The following is a 25,077-nucleotide window of genomic DNA, read 5'->3' as shown; positions in this document are numbered from 1 at the left end:
TTTGTTAGTCTGAGCACTCTTTGGGCATTACAACTGAGCCTGTTCCAGGGCAGACTTGTTGGGCCCTTGAGATCATCTAGCCCACAGGAGAACAAGGCTCCCTCAGTCTGTGGGAGCCATCATTCATTCATTCACTCATTCATTCACTGAACGGGTTTTTTTTGTTTTGTTTTTTCTTATTTATTTATTTTTGGCTGCGTTGGGTGGGCTCTAGGCACGCGGGCTCTAGAGCTCAGGCTCATTAGTTGTGGCGCTTGGGGCTTAGTTGCTCTGCGGCCTGTGGGGTCCTCCCAGACCAGGGCTCGAACCTGTGTCCCCTGCATTGGCAGGCGGATTCTTAACCACTGCACCGCCAGGGAAGTCCCTCACTGAACGTTTTTTAAACGTGTATTTTTGGGCCAGAGTACTACGATACTTAGGCACTACATTATAACAAAATGAATTCGATGCAGGTTACTATGTAGGAACTTACAATGTGATAGAAGAGACAAATGTAAACAGAAAAAATATACTTAGAAAGTAACTGTTCCAGATCAGAGAAACTAACTCTATGCCCGAGGGTTTCTGAAATATTTCCAGATCTTCTCAGAAAAGTAGTGAAAGGCAAGAAAGGGTATACTGTCCCCACCCACTGTGGCCATATCTGGCCCCCAAATTTCAATGGCATAAAAATATTAAGGAGCTAGTTGTTCCTGAGGTTAACCCAGAAAAAGAGAGTTTAATTACATTTGTAAAGAAGATGACTGTGGGCAAAATACATCTGAAGGGGTGTGATCTTTCCTGGAGCAGGTAATTAAGACAGATTGGTTCAGCTAACTGGGTTCAATCAAGAGGGTAGAAACTTTGTGGTGGAAAACTTAGCTGCCTGAAAGCTCTCCCCTCTACAGGGGCTGTAAATGGGACCACGCCCTTCAGCTGGGTGCAAAAGTGCCTAGCAATATGTCTCTGGTTGCTTCCAGTTTTTCCCATTCTCTACATTTCCATCAGAGTAGTGTTTCTTAAAGGTTAATACTGTCATGTCCCTTCCTTGATGATTTCCCATCAACTTCAAGATAAAATACAAACTCCTTAGCACTCCAAATTTTTATGAATCATAGTGCCTTTCATCTTCACACTATTTCCTTATCCCACTCTCTTGGACCACATGAATCTAAAATGCCTTGACCTCTGAAATCTTAACTCCAATATCCTCTTTTCAATTTAGGACCTTCTCTTCCATCTCTGTCTCCCTCAATAACTCTATAATGGTTTTCCAACTCAGTCACTTTTCAGCCCTTCCTTAGTCTATTCATTCATGACTACACCTCCTTCTCTGCTAATAAACTCCCAATTTAACTTCTCAAGTCTACCCTTGACCCACTGTGCAAACCGACACCACTACAAATGTGTTCTTTCCTTAGGCTCAACAATCCTTTTCCTTTCCTTTGCTCAGCACCACCTTCAGCATCTCAGCAACTGTTCCCACCCTCAAGACTCTTCTCAAACTCCCTACCTCTTTCCACAGAGCTCTGCAAAGATGAACAAAACCACTAGGTTCAAATCACTCAAACACAAATTAATGTTTACCCCTCTTTACTTCCTTGCCTCCAATCTGAACCCAATCTTCTCCCATTTCCTCTGGGACCTTGCTCCATAAATCTCTATTCTATATATTATTCATTAAAATAAATTTTGAGTCTTATTACACACTTATGGTTGACAATTTGTAAAACTCTTTCCTACAGTTTCAACCTTTCTCTCCACTGATTCAAACTCAGCCTAAAAATATTTCCCCCAGTTAAAAAACAGTCTTTTTCAGTAATGCTCACTAACTAACGTTCATTCTTTTCCAAGGAAGGGTCTTCATTCCTTGTCTCTACTTCCTTACTTCCTATTTGTGCTTCAGTCAGCTATTCCTAGGCTTCTGCCTTCATTTTCCCTACTGAAACTGCCAACAAAAAATGAACACGAATCCCTTAGTTGGTATCTAAGATATGTGCATTTGACCTATGCAAGAGACAGTTTTAGTTATCTTAAAACCTCTCTCTGGTATCTGACACTGTAATCTATATATATATATATATATATATAGTTTTGCAAGATGTTACCATTGAAGGAAATTGGATAAAGGGTACACAGGACCCATCTGTATTATTTCTTACAACTACATGAGAATCTACAATTATCTCAAAAAATAAACTTTAACTTACAAAATATATAATTTAAGAAAGAGATGATGTTCCCATGAAAACTTTGTATGCTTTGAAAAGACTCAGTGAAGACAAGTTACCCAAAAATAATGCTGTCAAATTAGTGATGTCTGAGACAACAGGAAAACAAACAAACAAAAAAAACCAAGCAACCGATTCTGCTCTTAGATTTCTTTGCAACTGTTTTAAAGTTGCTTTCCCTAATCTATATCTTTAACTTAGAAATGGCTCGTTGTTTATGAGTCCCTTTTTTTTTTACTACTATGCACAATATGAGAGGATGTCTATATTTATTAACACATTCACCTTGTTTAAGGTAGAATTTGAGCGAGCTGTATTGTCTTGTTGTAGTATTCATGGTTTGCATACGGCTTACCACTCTGTGCCTGTTTCCTCATCTGCTTCCAAAAGCTACTGTGAAGACTGTAAATGATATAGTACATGCTCATGGTACTATACATGGTACATGCTCATGGTACCCATGGTACATGCTCAATATTAACTATTATCATTGTATTCTGTTAAGGAGAGAGGAGAGACCTTATTCAACCTTTGATAAATGAGACATAGTGAGGCAGTCTCACACTATGCCTGACACAAAATAAGCAATTAATAAGTAGTGAATAAATGAATGAATGTGAGAGAGATAAGGGGCCTGAAACAGGATATGCACAATAGGAATAAAGAAGGTAGGGCAGATATGAGACATTTCGCAGGTTGAAGCATCAGAAATTTGTGACTGATACACAAAGTAACAAAGGGAAGTCAAAAATGATTCTAGGGTATCTAGCTTTGATGACCTATGAGAAAATGGAAGGAGTATTATATTTTGGAGGGAAGATGAGTTTGTCTTTGGACATGTTGAACTAGAAGTGCTTATGGGTTATACAAGTGGAGATTTCCAGTGACCATCAGAAACTGACTTCTGGCTCTCACAGAAGAGCTAGGTGAGAAGGAGGAAGCTATGGCAGGGGGTTAGAGGAAGGAGAAAGGGATGGAGTTAGAGAACTGTGAGTCATCTGTGTATATAGGTTAGTTGACACCATAGAAATGGATGACATTATCCTAGAAATATAGCACAGAGGATAACTGGCATGATTACAGCTCAAATTACAGAAAGCAATTTTCACTCCCAGCACTGCCACTGTGGCCTTTTTTGAGATTTAACATTTCAGTCATCTAAATGGAATATCACACAGTTGTCCTCCCCATCTGTTGGCAGCAGCTCAACTGCTGGTCTGTGTTAGCAGGCTTGAATCTCGTCCATACGGTAAAGACAAAATGGGAGTTAAAACCCAATGCACAAAAGTCTCTACCTGTAAGTTTAATAATATATCTCTTAAACCACTTAAATGATCTGTAAGTGAATACAGTACATTAATTTTGATTAAATGCCTCTACTTCAAAAGGGTCTATATTGGCAGAGCTCTACATCATAGCACCTGAAAAACAGGCAAGAGTATGTACATGCATCTTATAAATGTAAGGTCTTCGGTATTTTGTTAGTATAATAAAGTCAATGGTATGTAATCTCCTTTAAACTGTCACATGTAACCAAAAGCCCTGAGTAGAATTTTCTAAAAGAATGACAGACCTCTCAGTTAAAGCAGAATTTTTTAAAAACAAAAAATCAGTATACTAAGCTAAAGTAATAGGGGGTTAGGAAGTTTCTGATCAGAAGCCAGAAACTTCCATCTCCAAGAAACTAAAATGGTAGTAGTGGGCGGGAGGCATAGAAGCTAAAGAGAGTGGCATTAACTAAGACTGAAAATGAAATATGTACTTTCAAATCAGTTTTTTCCTCAAAATGTTCTGTTCCTTCATTTCCTCAGGCTTTCCACATTTCACATTGGAAAAGGAGTCATCCTGTTGATATTCAGGACATACAAGAAATGATAACTTATGACAGCCTTAACTGGGTCCAGTTTATCCAGTTCACAGTGTTTATTCTGCTCTAGTAAAGCTGAGTAGTACATCTAAAACATCAGTGTGCAAAACAGCAATGGAAAATACAGTGAAGGCAACCACACCTGAGAACTAAAGAAGAGCAAGAAGTACGGTAAGAAAGGTCGCGCTTGTATTTGGACTCAAAGCCTGGCTCAGGCACTACTGCTAGTGGTCTTAGAAAGTCAATCTCCAAGAGTCCCAATTTTCTTATCCCCTAGAAAAGCATCTACCTCACCAGGACCATTGTGAAGATCAAATAAGATTACACAAATGAGAGTGCTCTTTAAATTATGAAGTGAAATGCAAATATTAGTGAAAGGTGAAAGGTTTTTACGGTAACTCTTCCATGTGTTATCCCGGGCTTAATGATAATTAAAGCAGACCCTCAAGCTCTAGCCAAGGAAAGACAAAGCAGGGTAAGTACCATAGCAATCTACCATTTTATCTTTAAAATTTTTAACAAAAAGTAATATGTACATTTAAAGTTCTATAGTAATATGCAGAATGAAAAATACCTACTACAACCCCTTTTCCTTAAAGCCAACACTATCAAGTTTTGTATATACTACCAGGGAAAAAAAATAATTCAAGGAATCACATATATGTGCTTTTAGGAATTTTTACACAAATGATATTTTGCACACACTGATCTATATTCTTCTGTTCTGACTTAACCAATTTCCTACTGAGGGGCATCTAGGTTGTTTCTCCAGTTTTTGCTGTTATAATTAATGCTATACACAATATCTCTATGCATGTACCTTGGCAGAATTCCAAAACTACTTGTAAATTCCTAGCAGTGCAATTTCTGGGTTAGAAAGCATATACTTTCTCTCTCCAAAAAGTACTAATTTTATTACCATCTACACTATGAGTGCCCCTTTTCCCACATGCTTGCCAAAATACGCACTTTAAGACTTTACATATGCTTACTGATTTTTTTTTTTTTTTTTTTTTTTTGTAAGCACATATGAACTGTCTCTTCCCTTCTGTGGCTCCTTTTTTGGGCCATCTTTTTCTTGATTTTCTCCCACTGCAGGCAGCCATTTGCCTTTTGACATTATGTCCCCTAACAAGTTTTAGGGGAATAAATTCTATGTGTCAAATTTATCCATCTTTTACGGCTTCTGGGTTTTGTGCCCCACTTAGAAAGCTCTTCCCTACTTCCACATTGGTGTTCTCCCCACAAAAATCATGCTACTACAAACCCCAAAATCAACAAGCCCCACCTCTGCATTCAAAGCTTCCAATCATATTTAGGTGCCACATTCTTAAATATCAAGTCAACAAATAATCACAAGATTCTGAGCAAATATAACAATACAGATATGAGACTAGGACAAACGAAGTACAGAAATAGACTACAGAGGGAAGAAAACTTTAAGAAAACCAACTATCCTTAGAATTAGACAATAGTGCAATCACAAGAATGGAATACACATGTAAGGAACATTCAAGATAACAGATGTGTACTTATAAATTTTAAACGTAGCAGAAATCTAAACTCTGTAAAAAGGTCAGAAGACAAAATCAAGGAAATCTTCCAGAAAGTGAAAACTTAGAAACAAGAGAAAAGATGAGATTAAATAACTTGTCCAAGGAGGTTTAGCTTCTGAATAGTAAGATTTCCAGATATAGAACAGAAAAAAACAGAAGTGTGATAGAAATCAGAGAAATAACTCGAGATTTGCTCTCAGCAAATTAAATGGATAAAATTGATATACTTGATGTGTCTGAACATTCATCTTTGTAGCCCGTGAGGCAGGTACAAATCAGATAGATAACCCACCTATTTGGGTTTTATGGCAAATTAAAACCCACCTAAATTAATAATTTATTTCAACATACAAGGCCCTTGAAATAAAATGAGTAAAAGAATAATGCTTGGGGCTTCCCTGGTGGCACAGTGGTTGAGAGTCCGCCTGCCGATGCAGGGGACACGGGTTCGTGCCCCGGTCTGGGAAGATCTCACATGCCGCGGAGCGGCTGGGCCCGTGAGCCATGGCCGCTGGGCCTGCACGTCCGGAGCCTGTGCTCCACAACGGGAGAGGCCACAACAGTGAGAGGCCCGCGTACCACAAAAAAAAAAAAAAAAAAAAGAATAATGCTTAAGAAACTTACAATTAGTGAGCCTAAGGCCTCTTGATATTGATAATGGGTAACAATATTTTATCATCTGGCATTCAGCATCTTGCACTGGTAGCAAGTGAGCTGTACCTATCACTTTGTCAACACTTGCCCAAAAGCTGAAAAATAAGGACAGATATCAGCCTAATCATTAAAGTGGCAATTAAGAATACCCCTGAGTGGGCTTCCCTGGTAGCACAGTGGTTGAGAGTCCGCCCGCTGATGCAGGGGACACGGGTTCATGACCCGGTCCGGGAAGATCCCACATGCCGTGGAGCGGCTGGGCCCGTGAGCCATGGCCGCTGAGCCTGTGCATCCGGAGCCTGTGCTCCACAACGGGAGAGGCCACAGCAGTGAGAGGCCCGCGTACAGCAAAAAAAAAAAAGAATACTTCTGAGGTAACATTAGCAAGTGGAGGACCTGGAGAGACAACTCAAAATTTTTTCATCAAAATGAAGTGTTTGCTGTGGGAGCAGAGTGGAATTCATATGGAAAAACTTTAACGTCTATATGCCAAGAATTATTTGGCATATAAAATACTTTATATGCCTTGTAAAATACATAAAATATCATCCTAGTTATCACAAGGATCACAACAGAACATCAGTCAATAAAGGAATAAAACTTTGCAAACAGGGAAGACTGAAGTATAAAAACACAGTATGTGATGTCAAAGCACTGTAAAATTGTAGCTATTATGGAGTTTAGAAAGTTTCAATTTAAAAATGGACTGGTTGACAAGAAAGATACTTGGTATGGAAGGCAAGTGAGCAAACCTCTCAAAATTATTTCCTGCTTTAAATACCTGCATTTACTCACTAAATAACTTTAGAGGAGGTAAGAGTCAGTTGCTCACAATTCTTAAGGAAGAATTCATTTAACAAAAGACTAAAAGATTTAAAGTGAAAGGAAACTCAGAGGTGAATTTATAGAAAATCTATCTATAGAAAATAGAAAAACTTACTTTATCTCCACCTCCAGTAAGACAACTAAGAATCTATATATTCAGAGATACATAGTAATTTTATGGAATGCCTTTCCACTTCAGTCATAGCTACAAGATCCCCTCAGTAAAATATAAGTTCCTTATTCAAGGTCCCTAAATGTGCTTTACCTATCTATGGATCCCCATTACATCTCTTGCAAAGGTATCTAAAATCTGCATGTGTACATCTTTCTGTAAAGACATCTGGACTTTTACTAAAAGCTTCCAGAAGAACTGTGTCTTCAAAAGTTACACTGCTTCAGAATGAAAGATCTTGTCCATTCATTCCTTAAGTCTAAGAATAATTTTCGAGTTTATTGTCTTTACACTTAGAGAAATAGTATTTCATTTAAAATACTCTCCTAAAACATGAGTTTATCATGAGGGGATACCCTAGTTAATGAATCTCTTCTTGTTGGACACTTACCTTAAAAAATATAAAGAGTCATTCACAGTATTTTTTCAATAAATGTCAATCATGTGCAGGACAAAAGACTAAGCTGAAGACCCTAATGCAGAAAACAGTGGCTAAAAAAGACTGAGAAAGGCCTCATTGAACTTGATCAACAACTGTTCTTAAACATCAAGTTTTCCCCTCAAGCATTTCATATTTCTGCTTTCCTGCATACTTTTCATTTTGTGTTCTGGACATAAAAGCCATGAACTAATTTATTTAACTGGAATACTAATATCCCTAACTCACAAAGTACTTACCATGAATTGAAAAAGTTGTTAAATAGTGAATCACATTACATCCTCTGTCTTGAGAGCACTGTAATAACACTTAACACCACAGAATTAAACATGGCTTAAGGATTTAATTGCTGAACCCACACCTAGCTCAAAAATATTAACCATAATAATTTAATGCTCTTACATCTTCCTGAGATTATTTAACGACACAGAGTGAGCGGAGGATCAAAACAAGAACTTTCTGTCTCAGCAAGTGACTTGCTTGGTTGCAGGCTAAGAATGCCCTTTCTCCAACCCTTAATAAACTCTGGAATATTCAATCAAAATGTTTATTTTGAATTACTATTCTTTAAAGTAATTGAGAAACATATTATTAAGTTCTTAGTAGTAAGAATCATATACAAACTTAAATTGAGACGTGAGGATGTATATCTAGAATGGATACTAAACTCTGGCATTGCCTGATACACTGCATACAAGACAGTATATACACACACAGCACCCTAAAATATTCCGAATGAGAAAAACACAATTACAGCATCTAACATTTATTAAATGCTTATGTGCCAGGCACTGTGTAAAGCCTTTTAGATAAATTCTTAGTTGAACTTCACAACTGCCCTGAGGCTATTCTATCATGCCCATTTTGCATTTCGGGAAATGGTCTTTAAAAAAATCTTTGAGGTATAATAACTTGCCCAAGATCAGTTACTAAGTGGCAAAATCAGCACTCAAATACAGCATTGCCTGACCACAGACCTATGCTTTTTGATGACTAAATATTTTACCTACTCAAATTAAGAATCCACTAGAAAGCATAAGCCTTACTGATGGTGGACCAGTAGTATTACCCATGTATCGCGTACTCTATCTTGTATTATTATTCATATAGTAGGTACTTGAAGATAGCTAACTAAAGGATAAAACACCCTACTGCAAAACAGCTTCAAGGAGAATATTTGATTTGGCCAGTGGAAAACAGATGAAATCTTTTGATGGATGATATGTATAACAACAGATAAAAGTAACTCTAAAAGGAGCTGTTATATATAAAAGCCTTATTTTAAAATAACAGTATGAACCCATGAATAGATTCCCATTCAAGAGTTACCAGTGTGAACACTAAATATTAAACATTTTCCTTCTTAACTAAATGTTTAATCAAGTAAGAACACTGAAGGTGCATGTAACTTTTTTATTGAGGCACAACAAGGCATTATAACTTGCCTGAACTTGAGGCAGTTAGTTTAGTAAGCTGAACGTTAATACAGTTAAGGATTAAGTGCAAACAATATACATTCACAGCTTGACTAGCGAGGCTACATCACAATTTATAAAGTGCCAGATTAGTGCTAATTGTCATTCAGCTTGAAATTTTTCACCATGGGGAGGAAAACAAAAAAGTAAGGACCTCCTCCTTCCTCTAGGAATGAAAACATTTTCCTAAACCAATCTGTCAGAAGGGCAAGGACTACTTTTCCTTTATTCCCACTAATCAGAACACCATATCCTTTTATTGTCAATTCTGTACTGACTTTCAATCTTGGTAAAGAAGATAGCCTGAAAACGTAGAATATTTCCAACTACTTCCATAAATTGCTCCTCTGTGCAAACGTAACCATATCTGGTCTCCCTGGAAGAGCTGAAGAATTGCATGATTGCTAGCAGTTTCATGGTCTGGAGCACCATCATTGGCATAGGCAGATACCAAGACCTCTTCATTCTTCATGAGGTTGACATACAGTGGCACATTCACTGCCAGCTTTAGCATGTGAAAAATGAAAACATAAGTGCCATTCACTGGGCAATTAAATCTACCAAGCTGAAGATCAAAAGTTTCTCCCAAGTTGTTCAGAAGAAGATCAAACACAATAGGTTGGTCTAAAGTTCCAGGGGCAAGATTGGAGGTTCTGGCTGCTGAGAAGGCAACTCGCATCTGCTGAGGCAGGGGATACACGTGTACTGGCAGTATGGTGGCTGCTGGGTTTGTCACTGGCACATCCACAGGGGTCATGCTACGGGAGTCTCCTTGTCCAGAGTCACCACTGTTAAAGGTTTCGTTGTCTCTTTCTGGGCTGCTCACCTGAGAAGAATCACTCCACCCTGCTGTTTTATTAGCAACAGTGAGTTTCTCATAATGAAGCAGTTAGCTTTGAACACAATATTTAACATTAGTCGGCTACTGAAATACAGATAAAAATACATTTTATAGTAAATTTTTTTTAAAAAGCAATAAAGTATAGCTACAGTATACTCTTCTAGATTTCTCTGACAATAGGCTTTTCTACTACTATTCTAAAAGCCAGAAAGGACCTGGATGATTTTGTCCAGCAACCTCATTTTTTTTTAATATTAAAAAAATGAGGCCCCCGAAGGTTGGATAACTTAACAGTAATTATGGTTAGCAGAGTCTAAAACCCAGGTGTGAACACTCTTTAATTCTCTACCTTTCTCCCATTAATTCTGAGTTCTTAATTCCTTAGTGATAAATCTACTCTAAGTATCTAACGGAGAAGGACTCAAGAAAACTGAGATTACATAAAAGTAGCAACTTCTGGAACTACTAGCCTACTAGACATTCAAACATATTTTGTTATGGTACTAAGCCCCATAATAAATGCTTGTTCTTTATTTCTAAGTTAATGTGGTATCATAAAATTTTAATGTTTTCAGTATTGTACAAAAACACTGCTCAGGTAGAAGGCAAAGATAATGTGAATAGTGGCTACCTTCTTAAAAGGAAAAGTTTCTCTTTTCTTGTGAATAGTGGCTACTTTCTTAAAAGGAAAAGTTTCTCTTTTCTTGTGACAAAGTTAATCTCCAGTAATTCTTGATTTTCTCAGTTACACTGAACCTTTTAATAGTACCTTCACATTTTAAGAAGTATTAAAAGTATCCTGCTTTTGTTCAAGTCATTGTGTCTTAATTGTTGTTTATTCCTATCTATCAATGTACTAAGGAGCACTAGAGTATCTAAAAGTGCCCATTATTCCAAAACCACCGTCCTGAAATATCACCTGAAACTATATCAAGTCAGCATAGTGAATATGTATTGAAGGTTAAATTATGCTCTGGTGTCAAGCAAATTTAAAACACACACACACTTAAATTGACAAATGATTTCCACAGCCTTTCTAGTAGTCTAATATCTCCCTCAGATCTTCAGTACAACATTTAAGCAAACTGAAAACCTCAAAAGATAAATGCTAATACACTTTGGGGAGAACTTGACAAAGGATGAAGAAAGATCTAGAGGTATGTTTTGGGTAAATAAACTCCTCAATTAATTATCCTTACCTCTCGAATTTGCCCGAGGACCACCAGATGTTCCTCCTCGCTTGTAACACTGCTGGAAATTATCCTAAAATGGACACATAATATTTACCTTAGCACCAAAAATGCAAAACAGTCATTAGTTATTATTGGCAGATAAATTTGTAAGACTAAGTCCTCCTAGCCCTTGATCCAGCCTTCTCCAGCAACCAAAGGGGCTCAGTTGACACCAAGAAAAACAAATAAAGCAAGAGTCACAGTAGCAATGTTTGCTTCATCAGTTAATTAACCTGACAAATTAGATATGTTAATACTTGCAAAAACAAGAAAGCATTTAGAGAACACTACATAAAAGACACAATGCTAGGTAATGAGGGAAATTCAGAAATATGTCCTGGTCCTCTGTGCCTCATCTCAATACAAAAGGAGATGATAAAGCAAAAATACAGACAATTTCAGTCTTGCTCTATTTATAAACCAAAGGGTGAAGACAATTACAAACTATGTTAGGGTTTGGTTTTGTTTTGACAGGGAAATTGATAAGAATTTAATGTATGAACATATTATTGCCTGGAATCTTTAAGAAAAAATGTTCACGAGGCAACATTTCAAACTGACTCCCAAGTATGGTGAAAGTCAGCCCCCATGCAAGTCATGAAAAGAATAATTAATGGTGTAATCAGATTAATATCAATACATGTAATAAAAAATTTAAACAGGACGAGAATGTATACAGTAAAAGTAATAATAAATTTTCCTGCCCCAAACGCCTAATCCTCTTCCCAATAGCACTACTATCATTGATATCTTATGTTTCCTCAGGAAGAAATTTAAAGCAGCACACAAAAATACTAGAATACTGGTATTAAGAACAGATAGCTCCATTACTGAAAGACCGCATTAATCAAAGTTTTCCCTGCACACACAGTACGTGACAATCAAGTAATAACAGTTAATATTTGCATCCTTGATATATGCAAAGCACTTATGTATGTATATGACTTCATTTAATCCTCAGAATCTCTCATAGTGTAATCCTCAACACTTCAGAGTAAGATAAGTAACTCAAACAGATGAGTCTTCACCTAACAGATAAGGAACTAAAGCTCAGAAAGTTTACGTAACAGGCCCAAGGTCACACAAAGAGGAAACTGGTGAGATCAGGGGTCAAACCCAAGTCATTTAGGTGACCTGGTGTGTTCTTCAATATTGCCTCTGTATAGACATCTATCTTACCTCACGTAACCATGAGGTCCTTTGTATATTAACAACAGAACTCAGTAAAATACCATATACATACTTAAAGGCTTGTAAAACTTCAAAACTGAAAATGCTAATGTAGTATAAATTCATATACATATATGACCAACGACAGGGAGTTCCCAAGGGCTGTTCAAGTGGAATGTCTACCATCGTCCTATCAGTCTTTTATCATATATAGTAAAGAAAATCTGCTGAACTAGTCAATCAAGAATAAACCAAAAAAATCAAACTGACAAAAAAGGACTTTCCTATACTTGATATCTAAAAAAGTTAAACTGAAGGCAAAATAGTAAAGACCATGGGCTCTGGAGTTAAAAAGAAACCTGCATCTAATCTTAGTTCTATCATTTACTTGCTGAGTGACCTTAGATAAGTTACTTGTTTCTGAACCCCAGTTTCCCTTATAGGATGATGGAGTAAATGAGTTAATGCAAACTTAATAAAGTCCTTAAGACCTCCTAAGTTCCATGTGACAGGCAGTTGTCATGTACCCTACTTGGGTTATTAGAAAAGCTTCCAGATCCACTCTCCATAGTTACAAGAGTGTCTTTACAAAACAAATTACGACTCTACTATAGTTTAGTCACCAGCTTCACGTCAATTGTACTATTGTTCAGTTATAACAATTATTCTTACCCTTTGGGAATAAGGTGTTCCAGGATACTCTCTAGCTTGGAACTGTAGCTGGCTATAATTTCCATTGGAAATTGAAGGAGGTCCTCTATAGGTATCAAAACCTAATAAATAAACAACTTACATAAAATTATGGGCAAAATTACACTAAACTTTTAAATAGTCTGTTCTATACCACTTGGAAAGTTAAATTGATCCTATAAAGCCATCATTAGATTTATGCCTTCTTTAAGCATACTCCATAATACTGTTTCCACAATAAAACACACATTTATAAAAATATCACAGACTTCAAACAAGCAAACTGTGGAAATTTACTATTGCTGGGATGCAGGTGGGGTCGGGAAAGGATGGTGGTTAAGGCCTTGGTCTAGAGTACTTCTGCTAATACCAGCAGTGACTAGAATACTTGGAACCATATCTAACTTAAAAGCGTATCACTATTATTGTCTGAAAATTTTCATCTGTGGTATACTCTGATAACTAGGAAATGGGCGCTGTCTTAAATATGACATGTTTTGAGCCAGCCAAGTCAATTAACAGAAAAAAGAAATTCTTCAAATATGAAAACCAAAATTCATCCCTGAAAAAAAACCAAAATGCTCAACCTTTCACTTCAGTAAGTCACAGGATCGATCTGTTTTTCATTCAAAGAGTTCCTCTGTTATAGACAACAGACATATTAGAAATACAATATTTTGCAGAAACAGGGAATTCTCTACTACATTATAAATGGAAACCACAAAAAGGAACAAGGTAAAGTAAAAACAGTTTGAGTCAAGTAAACATACAAATTTTATTCAGAGCATACCTTTATAACCACCAGGGGACCGATACGAATTGGTTAGTAATCTCCCACCACGAGTACATCCTCTAACAGATCCCCGGCTATTGACAAATGGTTGAGAGGGTCTGGGAAATACATTCGTCTGTGCTGGGTAAAAGGCAAGGCTACCATTGCTTACTTGAATAGTTCCATCAGGATAACTTGCTGCTTAAGGAAACAGTTTTAGAGTCCAAGAGTTAAATGGTAATAAAAGTTTAATATTCGTTATACTTAGAAGTCAGTGTATATCAAAACCTTTAATACAACTTTGTCCCTTTTTTAAAAAAACAGATGCTATAGATATGTATGTGTATATATAGAGAAAGACACAGATATCTCTATATATATATATATTTAAGTAATAAAATATTATTCAGCCTTAGAAAGGAAGAAAATTCTGACACATTCTACAATACAACATGGATGAACCTTGAAGACATTATGGTGTTACAAAAGGACAAATACTCTATGATTCCACTTATATAAGTTAAGTATTTAGAGCAGTCAAATTCATAGAGTAGGATGCTGGTTGCCAGGGATTACAGGGAAAGGGAAATGGGGAGTTAGTGTTAAATGGGGAAGATGAAAAATTCCTAGAGATGAATGGTGGTGATGGCTGCACAACAACCTGGATGTACTTAATGCCATAAAACCTGTACACTTAAAAATGTTTAAAATGATGAATTTTATGTTACGTATATTTTACCACAATTAAAGGAAAAAAACAGGCTAAATATGCCAGATCGAGGAGTAAAAGAAAATGAACTCTTATTAATACTGTAATTGAAAAGGAATATGACAAAAAGTATCCTTTATGTAAATCACCTGCCCTATGTTTTCACAGTACAGGTGAGAAGAGCATGAGGTCATTTGTGGCTAGGTCCAGGGATTTACATTTACTACCTCTTGTGATTAACCAAGCAATTTGTTTGCTCCAGCTTAAGTTTTAGAAAACCCAATAGGGGCCTGAAATACCAACACCAAAAATCTACAAGTGCTTCTTAAATTGGGAAATAACTACAAAGTTGCTATTCTTTCATGTACGTATTAGAATAGCATGAACGATCAAAAGTGTCTCCCATCTCTAAGCAAAGAGTAGAATAAGCATACTAAATTATATCCTCACATTAATCAATGCTTTATTACAAGAGGGAAGAAAAAAGGCCAGATAGCTATCTGTGCTAACACGGAGTTAACAGAGTGGTTTCAAAACCTTCATAAAAGCAGCTGGATAGTGCCTCGTGCACCTCTACCACTGTTGATGGTAATCAAAGCAATCAGATTTAAAAATAAAAGCCTACTTCAAGGTTAAATCAACCATCTAAGTTCTACCTCTACAAAAGTTAAAAGTAATAAGTGAACTTAACTAAAGAGATGAAAAAGCATTAAGTGTTTCTCAATACTTGAACATGTGAAAAGATAAGGCTTACTAGTCAAGAAAGAACCTCTCAAGTGTCACTACAGACTTGCTTTCCATTTAATTAGCTCTCATCTAAGTCTTCAAAATATGATACACAAAGATCTTACCAGTCTCTTGAGAAAGGACAGTTTGTTCTACGTGTATAGCTGGCAGTTGGCACTGGGGTGGTGTCTGTGTACTTGCTGTAGTAAAACTTTGATTGTAGCCAGGTGAATAAGGGGATTCTTTTATTTCTTGTTCTTTACGTGGAGGCAGAGGTGCATTAACATTAAATACCTTAAAAGACAGGGTACACTGAGTCATTTGTGAAGTTTTATAGAAAACAATTAAAGGTGACATCCAGCAAAACTCTGCAACACTCAAAAACTTCTATTTGATGGGCAAAGGACTTGAATAGACATTTCTTCAAAGAAGATAAATGGCCAATAAGCACATGAAAAGATGCACAACATCATTAGTCATTAGACAAATATAAATCAAAACCACAATGAGATTCCACTTCATACCCATTAGGATGGCTATTACTTAAAAAAAAAAAAAAAAAGAAAATCTAAGTATTGCTGAGGGTGTGGTACAGTTGCCACCCTCGTGCAGTGCTGGTGGGAATGTAAAATGGTGCAGCCACTGCAGAAAATAGTACAGCGGTTCTTCAAAAAGCTAAATGCAGAATTCCCATTTACCAAGTAGAATTACCAAGTAGAATATGATCCAGCAATTCCACTTCTAGGCATATACCCAAAAGAACTGAAAGCAGAGACTCAAATATTTGTACACCGATGTTCATGGCATTATTCATAATAGCCAAAAGATGGAAACAACCCAAGTGTCCATCAGCAGATGAATGGATAAACAGAATGTGGTACATACATACAATGGAATATTATTTCACCATAAAAAAGAATGAAATTCTGATCCATGCTACAACATGGATGAACCTTGAAAATTCTGTGCTAACTGAAATAAGCCAGATATAAAAGGACAAATACCGTGATTCCACTTATATGAGGTACCTAAGAATAGGTAAATTCAGAGAGACAAAGTAGAATAGAAGTTACCAGGGGCTAGGACGGGGGAGGGGATGATGAAAAAGTTCTGGAAATAGATAGTGGTGATGGCTGTACAACACTGTGGATGTACTTAATGCCATTGAATTATACATTTAAATACAGTTAAAACAGTAAACTTTATGTTTATGCATATTTTACCACAGTAAAAAAAACAATTTCTATTTGATTTCTGACAGAAGTTAAACCAAGTACAAAAATTAACTCTCCTGCTATTACATTATACTAATGCTTACTGAGAATGAAAGCTATATAGGGGAAAAGGGTACTTTTTCAGAAACTGAAAACAAATGAAAAAATATGCCATTTACTGAATTTCTACCATGTAGCAGGCAATGATCTGTCCAGACTCTGGTAATCATCTATAATACAGCACTTCTGTTACTCTCTAGCCGCCTTATCCTGCTCCATTTTTCCTCACTACACATAGCATCTGATATAATATATATATGAATATTTTTCTCTCTAGCCCTCCCACCTCCGTAATAAAGTATAAGCTTCTTAAGCACAAATACCTGTCTATTCTCCATTGTTACAACCCCTAAGAACAGTGCCTGGCTTCATAACTACCTGTTTATTGAATAAATGAGTAAGCAAACAAATAAGAACCAATTTATACTGGATAGAATCCTAACAGGTAGAGAAGACAGATTGGCATGAGCAAAAAGGTATTGTGATGCAATGTGGCACCCTGCATGGCATCCTGGCAAAGAAAAAGAACACTGGTGGAAAAACTAGGGAAATCCAGATAAAGTCTGAAGTTTCACTTAAAAAACATAAAAATAAAGTAGGATAAGTGCTATTAAAAATTTCCAAAATACAATGAGAAGACACACCAGGAGCAACTAATCAGGACACAAAGATTCAAAGCAGAATAAAAATCTGGATGTAATTTTTTCACTGAAAAACCCAAGGTACCTGCCTCTAGAAACAGGCAATTATTCTAAAGGTTAACTGACTTGTTTTATTGTTGCTGTTGTTATTATCATTTATCATTTTTATCTCTCCCTTGCTACACACACACACACACACACACACACACACACACACACACACACTAGAATGTAAGCTTCATGATAAAGGGGACAAATCTGTATTATTCACTTCCTTACCCCCAGTATCTAGAACAATGCCTGGCATACAGTAAAACAATGCCTGCCTCGAAAAATATATACGGTGAGTGAATGAGCGAGCCATAGAATTGGAAATACCATAATTTAGTCAATCATTGCCCAGTTAACAGACGTTCAGATGGTCTCCAATTGAGATTGGTTTTGTTGCGATTGCCTTCTAGTGCCGTATATACAACATATCTTCAGCTACTGAAGCATATCCTTAGCTACTAATCCCTTTGTTCCTGTAGTATAGATTCCTCAAGGTGAAACTTCTGTCACGGCTTTATGCCCCCTTCTTAAAAAATTTGAGCAGGAAATGCCTTTCCTAAAAGGTTGTGACGATTTACTGTCATATCAGCAGTGTATAAAACTTTCTTATTTCTTTCCCCACTCTAGATAATAACTGTTTTAATATTTTCCAATTTGTTGAATGAATAACTGTATTTCATTTCAAATTAAAATTAAAAATCTTAAAACACACACCACACAAAAAAAGGTATTGTGACAAGAGTGTACAAGGCAAGCCCAGGGGACTAGTCTGGCAAGTTACACCAGACTTCAAAAGTTACTGAGTGTCAGGCAAAGGACTTTCAATATCATTCTATAATGGACCAATATTTGCTTTTAATTAGGAATAAGAAAAAGTTAGTAAAACCAATGTGGCAATACCGTGTAGGATGGATTGACAGGGATAGAGGGAAAGCAAGGACACAAAGCTGTGCTACGTGGCTAAGCAGGAAGTAATAAGGTTAGTGAATTCAGGGGTGTGAATTCACCAGACCATCTCCCTGCATTGTGCCTGCTTTCCACTACCACTCCACTGGCCCCATCCCACCACCATCACACGAAAGTACCTGGAGTGGGACCTTAAAGCACCATCAGGAAAGGTACTTATTGGCTAAGGCTTTTTGCTTTTTTCTAAAGAAAAGTTTTATTCTTTTCTACGTTTAGAGAATAAACATACAAACCTAGTTGAAATATCACCTTAAGAAGTTTTAAACTACAATTTGTAGCGGAATATGTAATTCAAAATACCATAGAAATCTGAACAATTCTCCAAAACCCAGATGAGATGAAGATGAAATCAAATGAAAGTTTCAGCAGTGATAGAACACACAAGTATGTGTCCTGTATTTCAGGTTATTGATGCCATGGAACATTACTACTGTGATATTAGTAATGGTTAGTATTATTAAGCGATTTACAGAAAATTATGTTTCTCACTCACATTTCATTTATTTAATATGGGTCCTCAGCTTTGCCTGCCACTAATTTTCAGAGGGGAAATGGCCCTGATAAAAACTTCCATTCAAAATTATTGAGGCTTTGGATTTAATACTCTTCCCACACAAACAATATTTCCATTGGACAAATGCAAATTCTACCAGCCCCAAAAAGAGTAATAGAAAAGGCAAATTTTTTCACATAGTACCTAATTAAGAGATGTAAGAGAAACAATAGCTTTTTAACAGGAATAATGAACTGCAATCATCATTCACGTTTCATACTCACTGTCTGCATGGCTTGAAAGGGTGCTGTGTTAATGGTTACTGAACTACTACTTGCTGGAGGTGACTGGAAGCCCTGTTCAGAGCCCTTTGACATGGGAGGATTTGGAGAAGCTAGTGAAGACGGTTTCTTGCTTGGGGGAACTGCTGCCTAGGGAGGAGAAATGCAATATCAGCCAATCACCTGCCATACAATAAACAGTTAACTTACACTAAACCCCAGACTGGCATAAGTCAGCAAGTCCTATAGGACGACATTTGGACACAGGAATGCAGAAGAATAGCTTTTGCTTACAATTTCAAATCTCAATTGCTGAGGATGCACACTAGCATTTGCTTTTGCACAGCTTGCTGACTAAGTGAGAATCTTACTATTAATCAGTCTAACAGACGAGGGACTGAACTTTTTATGAGTACCTAGTCCTTTTCAAACCCTGTAATGGTATTTTCCAGTTCAGAATCTAGTATTATTCCAAATTCATACAGAAGAATTAGGCTTAAGAAAAACCTTGGGTTAGTTACTTAGTCAGTGTTAATTTTTCTCTATTTTAAAGTCTTATTAGTGGATTCCTCAGTCAGCTGCCTAAAAAAAGAAAACCAAACCTGAGCTAATCTAAATAACTCTTAACTAAGGGAATAAGCAAGTCCTTAATATAGTAGATTATAAAGCCAAATGCTTTAAAAGATATGAAGAAACCAATACCAATGAGATTTTGAAGCAGACAGCTGTGACTCACTAGGTGGCAAACACTTCCTCTTCTTAAAATAAGGAACCAAGCAATTTTAATTTAGACCAAGTCAACACCATAAAAACTAATGCTTACCTTTATTTTCTTATACAAAGAACACAAATTCTCATATAATAGTTAACCAAAAAATAATAATAAAACCTAAGAATTGCTAAATTAATCCAAAAAATCATCCTATCTTGCTATATCTATCTCAAGGATTTGCTCAAACACAGCGAAAACTTTCACTTGATAATCGAGAGGAAAAACGTAATACTGTCAAAATGCTTTGACAAAATTAGGCAAAAAAGAGAATGTAACTCATTCCAACTGAGTCAGTGCTAATATTAAAACTATAAAGTTATTGAGTCTTCTGTTACATGGATAAAAAGATTTTTCTCCTAAGGAGTCCTTCAATATGAATATAGTGAGAAACTTGAACTAACCCTACCCTTACCTAGAAATTTTCACTTTTTTTTGACACTAGCAATTTGGATATATTTATTGTATCTGAAAAGGCAAAACACTATTAAGTCCATGTATACGGTAAGGTCACAATAAAGTTAAAGTTACCTGTATAAGTTCCAGGACTACAACATCTATAGAAAGCAAACATTAGTAAGGTATAAATGTTAAATCATTAAACTGATTATGCCTGTAATTCATACAATAAACTGGTTCTGCTATTCTTTAAGACAGAAAAGAAATTAAGACAATTGGTCTCTTATTACCTCAGGAGTCTCTGAGGTCATAAACTCTGTTTCAGATCCTGAAGAGGCCTGATCGGTAGTAACCAAGCAAGCATTTGAGCTACAAGTAACTGGAGAAGAAGCAGCCTAAATACAGGAAGATATAAAACATTGTAAAAGGCACATGTTGTTCACTTTATATTTCATGGGCCCCGGGCTTCCTAACACATTACTCTCGTGGAGCAATCACTAGTGCCAAATGGTATGCTAAACACTTTTAACACATATTAATATATTTAATCCTAACAATAACCCTGTGCAATAGGTACAACTATTCCCATTTTATTCATAATCAGGCAGAAGCAAAGAAAGTTAAGTAATTTACCCAAAGTCACACTAAAATTAAGCAGAAGAGCTAAGATTCAAATCCAAGCAGTCAGCTACATTGCCTTTCCAGGCCTAGTCACCAGAGCTACACATCTAATCCCATCCTCATTTATCAAGACTCTTGGCCCTGGAAATCTGGGGTCAGATTTTCTACCAGGCTCTCAATAGCAGTTCCATGGGAGATGAGCCCAGGGCACATTAATGCTCTAGGCACGGGCCTGCCAGGGATCATGACAACTATGCTTTTACTCTAAGTGCTCTCAGTGTCTTACAGAAGTTGGCAGAAGTATAAATAGAAAGGATAAGCTCTATATAAATCACAATAGCACCAATATTCTAAGAAAAATTAAAGCTAATAGGTATAAAATACAAATTGGGAGAAAGCACAGTAGGAACTAATGCTGTGACAACTGTAATCAATTAAAAACTAAGAGTAGCTAGGAAGGAATGCTATGGCACAACAGGTACTAGATCATAACAGAGATCCATAAAATTCTAGCAATGGCAAGGTCTGAAGTGTCGGTGAATCCACTCCTTTTATCTAAATGTTTCAATGTGGTTCTCAGAAGCCCAAGTAATAAAATGGGTTAAACAGAAACTAATTAATGGTAACCAATGGTAACCAAACAGTTATGTTTCAGTGACCTTCTAGAAGGGTTCATCATGATTTGCCACTTCTTGATAAGGAGATGGGGACCAAGTTCTAAAAAGCCTCATGGAAGACCTTTAAAAGGTCTTATGGAGAAAATTTTGAAATCCTTTAGAGCATTTAATGTACCTAAATAAATAGGTATAATTTAGATCTGACCAAACTATTAGAATTATTATAAAATGGTAGTGTTTCTAAAAGTAGGTCTTTCTTCTGGTCCTCTCATTAAAACAATGAGACAACCACCCAAAATAAGTGAGACTGGCTATTGTGGGGACATAACTAACTCTATTGCCAAAGAAAAATTCAAAGATACTAAGTTAAGGCAACTTGGCCCACTTGATAGTTAAGCTTTAAAAGACTTTGAATTTTAGTTAAAACGTTAACTTAACAGAAAAGATAAAGAAACATTCTTTACATTAGTATTTATTTAGAAGTTACGGCAGTTCTTGCTTCCAAATTATTGCTCTTGAAGAAGACCAGAGTTCATTTTAAGTACTGCTGAGTAAGCATGATGTTTGAGGCCAGTGGTTCCAAAAAATGGATGTGCAGATTCACCCAGGGAGCAGATTAAAAATACAGATGACTAGACGACACCCCTGGAAATTCTGACCCTATAGGTCTAAGGTGGTATCTAACAACACAGTCATCCCTCAGTATCCACAGGGAATTGGTTCCAAGACCCACTATGGATACCAAAATTCGCAGATGCTCAGGTCCCATAGTTGACCCTTCATACCCGTGGTTCCGCAACTTTGGATTAAACCAACCTCAGATCCGTAGTACTCTATGTATTTAGTGCTCACTTCGGCAGCACATATACTAAAATTGGAACGATACAGAGATTAGCGTGGCCCCTGCGCAAGGATGACACGCAAATTCGTGAAGCATAGTACTCTATGAATTTAGTGGAAAAAACCCATGTATAAGTGGACCCTAGCAGTTCAAATGCATACTGTTCAAGGGTCAACTATATATACTTTTATTAAAGTGACCAAGTGGTTCTGATGTAGCCATCCCACAGGCATGCCCTGAGAACTACCAGACTATTGGTTTATCAAAAAAAATCTTAAACTTGTCACTTGAAAGCCTCATATAGAACCTAATAGCTAGACCAGATAACATGGAATTCTTTAGTTAAAGCAGTGACTGGGGTGAGGGACCCTGCTTAACAAACACATTTTGAAAACCGAGCTACATCTTAAACTAAATATAAACCACTGTAAACAAATGGTATTTACTCATAAGTTTTTGGAAGGGAAGGCAACAACTGCTGAACCACCTGATCAAAATATTTAACCTACTGTCAAAGCAGTTGCTGTCTAGAAAATTGCCGTAAGGTTTTCAGAGGGATCCTGAGAAAAAAAAATTTTTTTTTAAGTAATGACCAGAAAACTAGCAAATCTTGAACTTACTATTGATGGAAATGCAATGTGGCATTTACAGATCTCAATGATCTGGTCCCTTTATAACTTTAAGTGTGTTCTGTGAAAGTTAGTTCATCAGAATGTCAGATATATGTAGGCGGGTGGGACTGGCTAACCGTGAGTTAAACAAAATTAGTCTCTTTCTTTACACCCTTTACTCTGCCAATATACTAAGTGACTTACGTAGCTCAACAGCAAAGTAAGATTCCCAAAGTACCTCCGAATTCTTCAGGCTCACTCTTTCCTTACTAACATCAGCTAACCTTCTCTATTATAACAGATGACTTTCCCATGTTTATTACGGAATCTTTTGAGAACCAGCTGTACTTAATCTAAAAAACTAGGTATCCTTAGAACATTTGCAATAATTTCATTAGGTATATTAGAATCAGCGAGTCTGAGCATTCTTGCCAAAGCAAGAGTTTCCTCCCTGAATAGCAAAGAAGAGTAAATGAAAGATCAGTCTGGAAAAGTTACCTGTAATGGCTCTTGAAGAAAATCACTTTGATTGGATAGATTTTGTTCTGTAGATGCTGCAGAGAGTGAAATCAACAGTAAACTACTGAGGGAGGAGAGAAGTTTATGCATACCAACTGGGTGGAAACTAAAGTTTATACTTTATAAAACAAAGCAGTATCTGGAAGAACTAGCTCTCAAGTCCTTTCTACTGTAGTAGAGCTCTAAAAAGAGTCAGAGAGATTACAGAAGAAAAGGATACTAGTTCCATCAATGGACAAACGCAGCATTTCAAGGCTTCCAAAAGAAAAGAACTATGACTTTTAAAAAAACGGTAATTGTAATCTGGATGATAAAACCTGAGCTATCATGAGCAGTAATTAGCTGATACACTTCAAGTTACAAGTGCAGACGTCATCTGGCTCTTCAATTTTTTTTTCTCTTTGATCATGTAAATTAAATATACTTTTCAATTTCATAGTTTCAATTTGGTTTCTTCTTATTAATCTCTATCACTTTTGTTAAGTACTCTCTCTTCCTTCTCCTTACCCTACCCAGGAATTACTGGACCAGTCTTCTGGTTGGTGTCTACTGCTCACTGCAGCTGAACTATGGCTTTGATTATGTCATTCCACCTCTGAGATAAACTAGTGTAGAACAAAAAGCCTAAAGTCTGAAGCATCAGACGAGATTCAGATCTGGGCTGCATCATTAGTTACTGTGTTAAACTCTGCACTAAATACCACTGATGTAATTTCACTCATAGTCAGGATCCAAAAGCCTCCACACTAGACATACAGAGTTGAAAGAAGTCAAGCAGGTTCTAGTCAGAATTCACTCCAAGAAGAATATAAAAAGTAGCAAAGACAACTAATATTGTGTACTTCCATTCACCGATCTAGAGACCTTCTCTAAAATGCAAACAGGTCAGTTAAGTACACTAACATCCTCATGGTAATTTACCCGTATGTAACTCTGATAACATATGTACATATTTAGAAAAAGTTAACACACAGACATAGTTTAACCTTAAGATAATCTAGAGTAAAATTATATGTAAAAGAAGTAATTGGAAAAACAGCTGTAGGTCTAACAAGTCTTAAGAATGAGGACATACCTACTGGGCTACCTGGAGTAGCTGAAGGCGGCTGTGATGATGGAATTGCACTTGGAGGTTTGTCAAAATCCAGAATAGATTCCTAAAGACAAGAGTTTAAATAATGAGTGAAAACAAAGATTATCATTTGTTGGTAAAGCTATTACCATTAAATTATTTATGATGTCAACTGCTTATTAGCTATAGGAATCTAGCTAATAACCATCTCAAGATGTTAATAACTTAGTCTTTATAGGAGAAGAAACTGAGAATTAAAAACGAAATCTAAAGTAACTGTCAAACCTTACAACTGTGTCAGGGGCTTCCCTGGTCGTGCAGTCATTAGGAATCTGCCAGCCAACACAGGGGACACGGGTTCAAGCCCTGGTCCAGGAAGATCCCACATACCGTGGAGCAACTAAGCCCGTGCACCACAACTACTGAGCCTGTGCTCTAGAGCCACAACTACTGAGCCTGCATGCTGCAACTACTGAAGCCCACATGCCTAGAGCCTGTGCTCCACAAGAGAAGCCACCACAATGAGAAGCCCACGCACCGCAATGAAGAGTAGCCCCCACTTGTCACAACTAGAGAAAGCCCAC

The 25,077-nt window shown here is 36.8% G+C and overlaps 1 protein-coding gene across 19 annotated transcripts in view; it reads right to left on the bottom strand.

The window, feature by feature from the left end:
* Window positions 1-9,137: 9,137 nt before the first annotated feature.
* The window catches only part of CAPRIN2 (caprin family member 2), a gene marked incomplete at both ends in the record, with an annotated part of 40,128 nt that continues 24,188 nt past the window's right edge, over window positions 9,138-25,077 (bottom strand). For 2 of the 19 annotated variants that reach the window (XM_079714675.1, XM_079714686.1), the window contains 9 exons: window positions 9,138-10,047; window positions 11,239-11,302; window positions 13,114-13,214; window positions 13,922-14,104; window positions 15,464-15,632; window positions 19,048-19,194; window positions 20,503-20,607; window positions 23,401-23,456; window positions 24,497-24,578. In XM_079714675.1, the coding sequence (XP_079570801.1) occupies window positions 9,479-10,047; window positions 11,239-11,302; window positions 13,114-13,214; window positions 13,922-14,104; window positions 15,464-15,632; window positions 19,048-19,194; window positions 20,503-20,607; window positions 23,401-23,456; window positions 24,497-24,578 (1,476 nt within the window). Of the gene's footprint in view, window positions 10,092-11,238; window positions 11,303-13,113; window positions 13,215-13,921; window positions 14,105-15,463; window positions 15,633-19,047; window positions 19,195-20,502; window positions 20,608-23,400; window positions 23,457-24,496; window positions 24,579-25,077 lie in introns of all 19 variants that reach the window. The other 17 variants (XM_079714688.1, XM_079714678.1, XM_079714692.1 and 14 more) reach the window with 16 other exon arrangements.

The sequence above is a fragment of the Hyperoodon ampullatus genome (assembly GCF_949752795.1).
Source record: "Hyperoodon ampullatus genome assembly, chromosome: 11".
NCBI lineage: Eukaryota > Metazoa > Chordata > Mammalia > Artiodactyla > Ziphiidae > Hyperoodon > Hyperoodon ampullatus.
The sequence above is the reverse complement of the archived record's forward strand: the minus strand, read 5'-3'. Positions and strand labels throughout refer to the sequence as shown.